This window comes from Engystomops pustulosus, chromosome 4 (genome assembly GCF_040894005.1).
Source record: "Engystomops pustulosus chromosome 4, aEngPut4.maternal, whole genome shotgun sequence".
In the NCBI taxonomy this organism is placed as follows: domain Eukaryota; kingdom Metazoa; phylum Chordata; class Amphibia; order Anura; family Leptodactylidae; genus Engystomops; species Engystomops pustulosus.
In genome coordinates, this window is record NC_092414.1 from 201,643,268 (window position 1) to 201,656,335 (window position 13,068).

Sequence of the window (13,068 nt, forward strand, 5' to 3'; positions counted from 1 at the left end):
AGTAAAAGTAAGTGTTAATTTAGTACACATTAAACATTTTTTTAATAATGAATGGTGAAACATTCCCTTTCCGCGGTGTCACGATGTGACTGTGTGTTGACGTTATCCCAGCCGAGTATCCATGGCAATCTTAATTCACTGCCGACTAAAAGTTTAAGATTGTGAAGAAATCCAATAAAGATACAATATCCGACTCTTCTCTCTGAATTCTATTCCGTCAACAAGCTCGGTAATAAAACGCGTTAATTAAGCCGCGATCTATAAAGATTTTTCCAAACTAATTACAGAAAAGTAACAAAATCCGAACAGTTATAGTAAAAATAAACTACGAAAAGGGAGAGTAATTTACTTCTGTGATAGATGCCGATGTTACGGACCATACATCATTGTAGTCAAGTGTATACAATATATACAGGGAATGGGAAACAATATGGAAGAAGAAGGCTACTCCCTGTCTACGGAAGTGGTCTTCAATCTCTCCATCTACTGCAAAACAACAACTATTCCCAGACTGCCGTTTTCTCAAGGTCTGCTGGAAGTTGTGATGGTGCAACAGAGTGAGACAACCATAGGTTGTTGACCTCTTGTTGGGGGCATTCTTAAAAATTTAATTATTTATGTAAATCCGAGACTGAGTGGATAATCGTGGACCTGTAGCACAAAATGATCTTCGTTTTCCTTGGCCTGTAAAGATCTCATCTTCCAAAGGCTAAATTTTGCTCTGACTTTCTATTCCTACATCTACATCAACCGGTTTCTCGAATAAGAATCTAAGACTAGTAAATTGGTGGTGGGAATCTCAATCGTTGGACCCTTTTAGAAACTTTTAAAACTGCTACCTGAAAATGTAGACTCCTTTACCAAAAACTATTCAACAGAATACAGATTCGATTTACATGAGTCCGTTTTAGGTTGGAGGAGCATTGATGTCGAAACACCTCAAAGGAAACCTACCATCAGAAATCTACCTATCGAGCTAGATTTGTTGGTAGGTGGAAATTAACTTGACAAGTCCTAATCTATTTTGGTCTAATCCTAAAATACTTCCTAAACTAAACAAATATTTATCTAGCTAATGTGCTAATTATCGACAGAGGCAGAGACAGCCCCCTAGCATTTAGCCATCCCCTGCCTCCTAGTATATAGCCTGCCCCCTAGTATATAGCCAGCCCCCTGTCTCCTAGTATATAGCCTGCCGCCTGTCCCCTAGTATATAGTCAGCACCCCCCTAACCCAAACTATATAGCTAGCAGCCCCCTAGTATATAGCCAGCCATCTGCCACCTACTATATAGCCAGTGCCTGCCCCCTTGTGTATCGCAAGCAGCCCCCAGTATATAGCCAGTGACTGCCCCCTTAGTATATAGCCAGTGATTGCCACCTAGTATATAGCCAGTGCCTGCCCCCTAGTATATAGCCAGCAGCCCCCTTAGTATGTAGGCAGTGCCTGTCTCTTTAGTATATAGCCAGTGCCTGCCCCCTAGTTTATAGCAAGCAGCCCCCTTAGTATATAGCCAGTGCCTGCCCCCTTAGTATATAGCCAGTGCCTGCCCCCTTAGTATATAGCCAGTGCCTGCCCCCTTAGTATATAGCCAGTGTCACTATTAGCTTAATAGACCAGCAGATCCTGTTCTGTAGCAGCATAACCAATGTACCAATTGAACTTCTAAGAAGAAAATCAGTAAATTATGACATTCCACTCTACTTTTTCATGATATCTGTCCTAAGTCCACACACAGCACTACACAGCACTAACTTAAGTTCAACTATATACAGCTGGAGAATATTTCATTTAATAATTCAGCTCTGAAAGGAGATCAGGTCTATAAGGTGTTAAAATAATTAAAATTTTAACATCTTCTCCTTATCTCTGTTCTCTCTATGTAAATACTGAGATGAAGCTCATTTAATCACACTGTGAAGTAAGGGAAGAAAGGGAAAATTAGGATAAACAAACACCTTTCATAAAGTATATAGTATAAGTTCATTGTAATGATCTGTACTATTAATTTCCTAGCCAATTCTGATTAGTTGGATTCGTAGATACCAGACATGTCAATAGAGGTAGCACAAAAGTAGTCACTAATGGAGAAAGAAGACTGGATGTTCACATACATTATAGTGTATGAATCAAATGTAATGGAGCCCAAATATGTTGAATATCTGGAGGTTAACCTGGTATTCTAATTACTAGAGAATAATTGTAACATATAGGGGCTCATATACTAAGGGTACGCGGAACGCACTATCAACGGAACACCCGCTGATTTCCGCTGTGCTGCGCATTTAGAAGGGGATTGTATCGGCGCCGGCTTTCAAGTGACACAAATCAGGGGGCGGGGCGTCAGACAATCCGACGGATTTGGATAACCTGTGGGATTTAACATTCAAAATTGTGTTGCAAGCCAAGCACTTACATGCACCAGGAAGAAGAAGGTGAACTCTGGCGGACCTGAGCGGGGAAGCAACACATGCAGGAAATTGGACGCAGGATCTTAGTTAATCGCGGCAGCTCCGAATCCTCATCAGACAACGTCCCTCGGGGATCGCGACGGGTAAGTAAATGTGCCCCATAAAGTCAGTAAAACTAGTGTAACGGTACAGTATGACAATAAGGAACATACATGCAGACAATACTCTATCTCAGACTCGCTGTAATGAGGTTGACAAAGTAAAGACTGTATGAGGATGAATGATCCTTGGGTAAAGTGCTGATGGTCATCCTACTATTACTGATCAGATCTCACTGCTGGCCCTATAAAAGGACATTGAAGACCTTGGGGCTCATTTACTAAGGGTCGCGGATTGCACTTTTGTTGGTATGTTCATCTTTTTCACGGATTGCATATGGCTTTGACAGGTATTTACCAAGTGTCTGTGCTGGGATTGTGTCGCACGTCATAGTTTTTTGGCGCAGCTGCACTGCTTCCATGCGTCCATCGGACGATCCGACTGATTCGTACTGAGTGCGGGATTTAACCTTCAAATTGTGTTGCAAGACAATGCACTTACATGCACCAGGAAGAAGAAGGTGAACTCTGTTGGACCTGAGCGGGGAAGCGACACATGCAGGATCTTAATGAATTGCGGCAGAGTGCACGGACAACGCACTTTTGGTGAACTCCGTTGGACGGAGTAAGTAAATGTGCCCCCTTTTGTCTCTTCCAACTAGCACAAGCATAAGGAGTAGTAATTCACAAACCACTTAAAGGGGAAAATGACATACAGGTAGCAGCCATGTGTGGCTACAATGTAGAAATCATTTTAGTTATTGTGAGTTTTTACTCTTAACTTGATGCTTTAAATACATTTTTTCGGTTTTTTTACATATACCTTATGTACATCACATTAGTGGAGGTTTGACAACAAGGATACTTGTCACATCACAGCCCTGACATAGTGACATCCTAGTCCTGACCTATTAACATCACAGTCCTGACATAGTGACATCCTAGTCCTGACCTATTAACATCACAGTCCTGACATAGTGACATCCTAGTCCTGACCTATTAACATCACAGTCCTGACCTAGTGCTATCCTAGTCCTGACATAGTGACATCACATTCCTGACCTAGTGCTATCCTAGTCCTGACATAGTGACATCACATTCCTGACCTAGTGCTATCCTAGTCCTGACATAGTGACATCCTAGTCCTGACCTATTAACATCACAGTCCTGACCTAGTGCTATCCTAGTCCTGACCTAGTGCTATCCTAGTCCTGACCTAGTGCTATCCTAGTCCTGACCTGTTAGCTTCATATTCCTGACCTTCTGACCTCCTAGTCCTGAATTATTAACGCCACATTCCTGACCTATCCTAGTCCTGACCTAGTAACATCACAATCCTATTTTAGTGATATCACAGTTGCGACCTAAAGACTTCCCAGCGCCAACCTAAGATCTACACCTGCACCAGAAGCTGAGCACACTTGTACGAGAAGGTAGAGCCGAAAGATGAGCACCGGCAAAGACGTCACACCACAAGTAACATTCACGACAAAGCACAATGGGGCTCATTTACTTACCCGTATGTAGACACAAGGTATATGGTTCGCCAATTTTGAATAATGCCGCCTAAGTTTCCCTGCATCATGAAAGGGGGTCAGATTGTAAATAATAATAAGTGAACATGGGGGGACGTCTTGATCCTTCTGCCCCAAGCGCAGCGAGAAGTGCCCCCCCCCACCCCCCCAACTACCCTTGCTGTTGTAATTGCTCTTCTCCTTTATTGTGCAGTTGTCACAGCTATGGCGGATTAGTTATACCCAAAGACATCCACACATCGCCCTCATGTAACATCAGTCCTGACCCAGTAACATCACAGTCCTGACCTAGTAACATAATCTGCTCAACTCCTCCTGCTCTATAACATGCTGCCTGCAGATAGGACACTATGTTCAATCTGCTCAGCTCCTCCTGCTCTATAACATGCTGCCTGCAAATAGGACACTATATAAAATCTGCTCAGCTCCTCCTGCTCTATAACATGCTGGCTGCAGATAGGACACTATGTTCAATCTGCTCAGCTCCTCCTGCTCTATAACATGCTGCCTGCAGATAGGACACTATATAAAATCTGCTCAGCTCCTCCTGCTCTATAACATGCTGCCTGCAGATAGGACACTATATACAATCTGCTCAGCTCCTCCTGCTCTATAACATGCTGCCTGCAGATAGGGCACTATATACAATCTGCTCAGCTCCTCCTAATCTATAACATGCTGCCTGCAGATAGGACACTATATACAATCTGCTCAGCTCCTCCTGCTCTATAACATGCTGCCTGCAGATAGGACACTATGTTCAATCTGCTCAGCTCCTCCTGCTCTATAACATGCTGCCTGCAGATAGGACACTATATACAATCTGCTCAGCTCCTCCTGCTCTATAACATGCTGCCTGCAGATAGGGCACTATATACAATCTGCTCAGCTCCTCCTAATCTATAACATGCTGCCTGCAGATAGGACACTATATACAATCTGCTCAGCTCCTCCTGCTCTATAACATGCTGCCTGCAGATAGGACACTATATAAAATCTGCTCAGCTCCTCCTGCTCTATAACATGCTGCCTGCAGACAGGGCACTATATAAAATCTGCTCAGCTCCTCCTGCTCTATAACATGCTGCCTGCAGATAGGACACTATATAAAATCTGCTCAGCTCCTCCTGCTCTATAACATGCTGCCTGCACATAGGGCACTATATAAAATCTGCTCAGCTCCTCCTGCTCTATAACATGCTGCCTGCAGATAGGGCACTATATAAAATCTGCTCAGCTCCTCCTGCCCTATAACATGCTGCCTGCAGGTAGGACACTAAGTACAATCTTCTCAGCTCCTCCTGATCTATAACATGCTGCCTGCAGATACGACACAATGTACAATCTGCTCAGCTCCTCCTGCTCTAGAACATGCTGTCTGCAGATAGAGCACTATATAAAATTTGCTCATCTCCTTCGCTCTATAACATGCCAGCTGCAGATAGGACACTAAGAACAATCTGCTCAGCACCTCCTTTTCTATACCATGCTGTCTGCAGATAGGACACTATATACAATCTGCTCAGCTCCTCCTGCTCTATAACATGCTGCCTGTACATATGACACTGTGGGGCTTATTTACTAAGGGGCACAGATCACACTTTTGTCGGACTGTTCAAGGTTCTCAGGGATTGCGTGGCTTGGACAGATATTTAACAGGGGTCAGTGCTGGGATTGTGTAGCACGCAATCGAATTGTGCGCTGCTTCCATACCTCAGAAATCCGGGGGGGGGGGGGGTAGGTCGTCGGACGATCCGACTGATTCGGACTGAGCGCGGGATTTAACTTTCAAATTATGTCGCAAGATAAAGCGCTTACATACACCAGGAAGGAGAAGGTGAACTCTGTCGGACCTGAGCGGGGAAGCGACACATGCAGGAGCTTCGTGAACTCCGCAGGACCGGGTAAGTAGGTGTGCCCCAGTGTATGTTATGCTCAGCCCCTCCTGCTGTATAACATGCCACCTGCAGGTGTGCTATGTGTACGTTATGCTCAGACCCTCCTGCTGTATAACATGCCACCTGCAGGTGTGCTATGTGTACGTTATGCTCAGCCCCTCCTGCTGTATAACATGCCACCTGCAGGTGTGCTATGTGTACGTTATGCTCAGCCCCTCCTGCTGTATAACATGCCACCTGCAGGTGTGCTGTGTGTACATTATGCTCAGCCCCTCCTGCTGTATAACATGCCACCTGCAGGTGTGCTGTGTGTACGTTATGCTCAGCCTCTCTGCTTTATAACAAGGTTAAGCTTCCGGTACAGTCATGAAACCTTCCACATTCCAACAAACAGGTAAAGTTAGTGACATAAAACATGCACAGTTAATCATTTTCACTCTGATGCCTTCTGTACTGACACGACGTCCCACAGATGCAGCAGTGAGAAGTTTATCAGGAGAAGCAGGAGTGAATTTGTAATTTATCACAGGACATTATCAGAAACCGATCAGTATCCACAGGAAGCTCCACCACCGTGTATACACCCTGTGATCGCCCACATTGTCCTCAGCCCTCTGTGCCCACTGCGGCTGAGATACACCGTATCACCACTGCCAATATTTCAGGCCTTCACACAACTGTTGCTCATAACACACATCATCAGCATCAACTCTTTCCTCCCACATCCAGTATGTCTGTCTGGTGCCTTCCCAAGGGCCATGGATCTACATCCGAGCCAGAAGCTGAGCACAAGAGTCCAAGAAACACCAGAGGAAAATATATATATTTCACCCTTCAAGCCCTCTGTCTATACCACCCTCCAGGACCACTGCCTATACCACCCCCCAGGCCCACTGCCTATACCACCCTCCAGGCCCACTGCCCATACCACCCCCCAGGCCCACTGCCTATAACACCCTCCAGGCCCACTGCCTATACCACCCCCCAGGCCCACTGCCTATACCACCCTCCAGGCCCACTGCCTATACACCACCCTCCAGGCCCACTGCCTATACCACCCTCCAGGCCCACTGCCTATACCATGCTCCAGGGCCACTGCCTATACCACCCTCCAGGGCAACTGCCTATATCACCCTCCAGGCCCTCTGCCTATAGCACCCTCCAGGCCCACTGCCTATACCACCCACCAGGCCCACTGCCTATACCACCCTCCAGGCCCACTGCCTATACCACCCACCAGACCCACTGTCTATACCACCCACCAGGCCCTCTGCCTATACCACCCTCCAGGCCCATTGCCTATACCACCCACCAGCCCCAGTGCCTATACCACCCTCCAGGCCCACTGCCTATACCACCCACCAGACCCACTGTCTATACCACCCACCAGACCCACTGCCTATACCACCCTCCAGGGCCACTGCCTATACCACCTACCAGGGCAACTGCCTATATCACCCTCCAGGCCCTCTGCCTATAGCACCCTCCAGGCCCACTGCCTACACCACGCTCCTGGCCCACTGCCTATACCACCCACCAGGCCCACTACCTACACCACCCACCAGGCCCACTGCCTATACCACCCACCAGGCCCACTGCCTATACCATGCTCCAGGGCCACTGCCTATACCACCCACCAGGCCCACTGCCTATACCACCCACCAGACCCACTGTCTATACCACCCACCAGGCCCTCTGCCTATAGCACCCACCAGGCCCATTGCCTATACCACCCACCAGGCCCACTACCTACACCACCCCCCAGGCCCAGTACCTACACCACGCACCAGGCCCACTGCCTATACCACCCACCAGACCCACTGTCTATACCACCCACCAGACCCACTGTCTATACCACCCACCAGACCCTCTGCCTATACCACCCACCATGCCCACTGCCTATACCACCCTCCAGGCCCATTGCCTATGCCACCCACCAGCCCCAGTGCCTATACCACCCTCCAGGCCCACTGCCTATACCACCCTCCAGGCCCATTGCCTATGCCACCCACCAGCCCCAGTGCCTATACCACCCTTCAGGCCCACTGCCTATACCACCCTCCAGGGCCACTGCCTATGCCACCCACCAGCCCCAGTGCCTATACCACCCTCCAGGCCCATTGCCTATGCCACCCACCAGCCCCAGTGCCTATACCACCCTTCAGGCCCACTGCCTATACCACCCTCCAGGCCCTTTGCCTATACCACCCACCAGGGCCACTGCCTATACCACCCACCACGTCCACTGCCTATTTCACCCTCCAGGCCCACTGTCTATACCACCCACCAGGCCCACTGCCTATACCACCCTCCAGGCCCATTGCCTATACCACCCACCATGCCCACTGCCTATACCACCCTCCAGGGCCACTGTCTATACCACCCTATAGGTACACACTGGACAGCCCTGAATATACACCGGACAGCCCTGGATGTACACACCGGACAGCCCTGGATATACACAAGACATCCCTGGATGTACACCGGAAGCCCTGGATGTACACAGCGGATAGCCTTGGATACACACCAGACAGCCCTGGATGTACACACTGGAAAGCCCTGGCTGTACACACCAAACAACCCTGGATCTACTCACCGAACAGCCCTGGATATGCACCACACAACCCTGGATGTACACCGGAAGCCCTGGGCGTGCACATCGAACAGCCCTGGATGCACACACCGGACAACCCTGGATGTACACACCGGACAACCCTGGATGTACACACCGGACAACCCTGGATGTACACACCGGACAACCCTGGATGTACACACCGGACAACCCTGGATGTACACACCGGACAATCCTGGATACACACCAGACAGTCATGGATATACACACCGGACAGCCCTGTATATACACCAAACAGCCCTGTATGTACACACCGGAAGCCCTGGATATACACACCAGACAGCCCTGGATGTACACACTGGACAGCCCTGGATGTACACACCGGACAGCCCTGCCTCTATCTATAAAGCCCATATCTATCTAACTATCTATCTATATTTTAAATATACTTATTCAGTTTAATCTATCTATCTCACTATCTATCCATGAACCCATCTTACAGAACTGTTTCCTATCTATCCATCCATCCATCCGTCCATCTCTCCAGCACGCTTCCCCTGGTACACGCATGTGCCTGGCACTTCCCGCAGGCAGACACTCTTGCACATGTCCGGACGCGGAGACATCTGTACATTGTAAATACAGACACACACCTCCCGTCCATCCTCTGGCTGTCCAGGCTCTTTTGTCAATGTCAGCAGTAGCATCCTCTCTCTTCTCCCCCTCCTCCTCCTCCCCCTCTTCCCAGAGGCCAGCATCAGCACCACAGAGCAGCAGGAGCAGCGCACTGGACTTACCTGAGCCATCCTGGCCTGTAACATGAGCAGCAGGAAGATCATGCTGAAGAGGTGCATGCTTCGGGGTGCAGGGGGGCTCCGCACACCTCTAGACGGACCCCCAGGGCTGAGCCTGCCCACCGCCACTACTGACACCCTCCACATCCGCCTCTCCCCAGCACCCTCCCTCTCTCTCCTTCCTCCTGTCTCTGTTTTTGTCCCTTCCTCTCTCGCTCTCTCTTTCTCTCTCTCCCTCCCCTTTATTCCTTCTCTCCACCCTTTATTCCTCAGTCGTCCACTACCGCCCTGGGTCGCTCTCTTCACCTGTGACTATTTATCCCCCAATTTCCCGGTTCTGCTGCTTCTCCTCTTTGCCTTGTGTCTTGTATCTCGGAGTCATCTCTTCTTGCCCCCTGGTCCACCCCGTTACATCCTCTCCATCCTTCTCCTAATCTTTCTGGCTTCCCATTCCCTGGCTGCTTGTTCTTCTTCCCGGGATATTATCCCCGAGCTCCCATGCTAATCCCTCTCCCCAGTGCTCCGGCTTGTCATGTAATTCTGCCCCTTCCCACTATTTTAGTCTTCTTTCTCTGTCTCCCCTCCCTCCCTGCACTCATGTCCCTCCTTTTTTGTCTCTGTGGTCTCTTCTCCCTGTCTTTTAATCTTGGCTTTCAGTCTCCATCCCCAGCCCGGTCTGCCATGGCCGGTACCCCTCACCCCCCTCACATCACATTAACCCTTGCTCCTCCATACTATCCACCACCTCCTGCTGTCGCTGAGATGGGGGGTATGGTATAGCGGGGTAATGTATGGATGTTTTATGGGATGAATGTTCCGGATGATTGATGCCATTCATCATAGAGACGTATAAACACAGCAGATGTTCTCATACTTGTCTGTTTTTACAGTATAATAAGCCCAGAACTACAGAAATAACCCGTTCTCGATGCAGAATCATGCGATTTATTCAGATATAATGTGTGACAATATTATTAAATAGATGCTTTTTGTGTTTTTATTCTATTATTTTTCTCAAAATGTATCTTCTAGTTTAATCATCTTCAACTATCTATCTACTATCTTTTAATCTCTCTATCAGTGAGGGTGGATTTTTATTTTTTGGTGAAGTAGCACCTTTTTCGAGCATAATACCTCATCGAAAATGTTGGACTGAAATTAAGATACATCATCACTTGTGACCCTGGCCAGGGATCTACGATTATCTATCTATCTATCTATCTATCTATCTATCTATCTATCTATCTATCATCTATCTATCTCATATCTATCTATCTATCTATCTATCTATCTATCTATCTATCATCTATCTATCTCATATCTATCTATCTATCTATCTATCTATCTATCTATCTCATATCTATCTATCTATCTATCTATCTATCTATCTCATATCTATCTATCTATCTATCTATCTATCTATCTATCTATCTCCTATCTATCTATCTATCTATCTATCTCATATCTATCTATCTATCTATCTATCTCATATCTATCTATCTATCCATCTGCCTATCTATCCATCTATCTATCTATCTCATATCTATCTGCCTATATCTTATCTATCTATCTATCTATCTATCTATCTATCTATCTATCTATCTATCTATCTATCTATCTATCTATATATCTATCTATCTATCTCTATCTATTTACCTATCTATCTATCTATCTATCTATCTATCTATCTATCTATCTATCTATCTATCTGTCTGTCTGCCTATCTATCTATCTATCTCATATCTATCTATCCATCTATCTCATATCTATCTCATATCTATCTATCTATTCTATCCATCTCTCTTGTCATATATAAGTCATGTCCAACTTAGCCCAGGCTGGGTACCAATTTTTTTACTTGGCTGTCCTGCTATGGACTTTCATTCTTTCTTTCTATTTATCTATGAATCTATCTATCTATTTATAGAAATAGAAAAACTGAGCAGCACTACAAAAGCTTCTTTATTCCATGAATCACAGTAGCAACGTTTTTGCTCAATGGGGGATTTGGTGACTGGAGAGGAATCAGACACTATACTTTCAAGAGAGTATAATATAGAACAGAACGGAGCAGAGTGATATACACTTCTGCAGAAAAAGATTCAGTATAATATGTAGTTATACAGTAGTATTCCTAAGAGTCTAGTGGGCTGTGCCGTGCTGTGTGATCCTTACTGATCCCTACTGTGCTGGCGGTCCATATACAAAGGTGCTGGCACTGGACTCTTGGCTTTAGATTCCTATAGCAGGTGAGTATTCTGGTGGAATAAGTTCACCTATTAAAGGATGGAAAGAGTTGGAGATGATGATGGCGGTGGTGCCCGATCTGAGGTCCCCCCTGGCCTCCCTCCATGCTGCTTCCTTTGGTGATAGCGGACTGACTAGGGTGAGGCGCTTCCTTCATCCAGCTTCTCACACTTGTCTAAGATCTAGAGATTTTCCCTCCTCCAGATATTACATTTGGCTAGGTCTCTCGGCTCAGAAGGTGGCAACCCTAACACCACAACAAACGAGAACTTCAACGACTGATGTCATATCCTCAGGCCTGATGTCCACTATCTATTCTACCTGTAATCAACCCCAAAGGATACTTAACCTCCTTACATACCCATGGATGCCCAACTTTCTTTAAAACGTTCCTTGAATTGTGCTCCTGTCGCGTAAGGCAGTCATCAGGTGACTCTGGCCAAAACCTCCATTAAGATTCTTCACTGGTCATACATGGTCTCACTCAGGATGAATAAATATTACCCCAATTTCTCTCCCCTTTGCTTTCTGGTGTTTGGACAATTGGTCCAGTAAGACACAATGGGGCACATTTACTTACCCGGCCCATTCGCGATCCAGCGGCGCGTTCTCTGCACAGGATTCGGGTCCGGACGGGATTTATGAAGGTAGTTCCTCCGCTGTCCACCAGGTGGCGCTGCTGCGCTGAAAATCATCTGAACGCGCCGGAATACACCGAGCTGGACCAGGTGAAGGTAAGCGCGTCCCGTGCGACACATTTTCGGTTTTTAAATGCGGCGGTTTTTACGAATACGTCAGGTTTTCGTTCGACCACGCCCCCCGATTTCCGTCGTGCGCATGCCGGCGCCGATGCGCCACAATCCGATCGCGTGCGCCAAAATCCCGGGGCAATTCAGGTACAATTCGGGTAACACGTCGGGAAAACGCGAATCGGGCCCTTAGTAAATGACCCCCAATGGGTTTTACTAACATTTACTAAGGGTTCCGCGGCCGCACTTTCGTTGGGTTTCCTCACTTTTTCCGTTTTGCGCCGAATTCCGCCTGGATTTTGCGATCGGATGCGATCGGAATTTGGTTAGTCATAACCAGGATAACATATATATATATATATAGCAGCTTGTATATACATTGCTGCCATTTGAAAAACTCCTAATTTATCAGTCACTCAGGTTAAGACCAGAATGGTGACATTACAGGGGATCTAAGCAATAAGGGGCGATGAAATGGAATTGTTTCTTATCATTAGGCAACCTTCAATGAACTGTATCAAATTACAGAGATCTTTGGTCTCCTTGAAGCCATAACCAGATCCCTATTTGGTGCTGTGGGGTCATACATGTTGTGAGATTCTGGGTTTTGTTTCCCAAAGGGTCATGCCCTTTCTGCCCTTTTCCCTTCCTTTCCCTGTAAGTGGTTTGCAAGGAGAGGCCGGATAGCAACGCAGTGAAGGGAGGCCGGTATGACATGGCCTGGTGGAGAGGGACCACCGTGAAGGGGTGGTGATGGTGGTGGA

At 47.1% G+C, this 13,068-nt stretch overlaps 1 protein-coding gene across 1 annotated transcript in view; it reads right to left on the bottom strand.

Moving 5' to 3' along the window:
• The window catches only part of OLFM2 (olfactomedin 2), a 188,233-nt gene extending 178,374 nt beyond the window's left edge, over positions 1-9,859 (bottom strand). The window contains exon 1 of the mRNA XM_072149429.1: positions 9,312-9,859. Coding sequence (XP_072005530.1) covers positions 9,312-9,455 — 144 coding nt within the window. The 5' untranslated portion in view covers positions 9,456-9,859. The remainder of the gene's footprint in view (positions 1-9,311) is intronic.
• Positions 9,860-13,068: the final 3,209 nt, after the last annotated feature.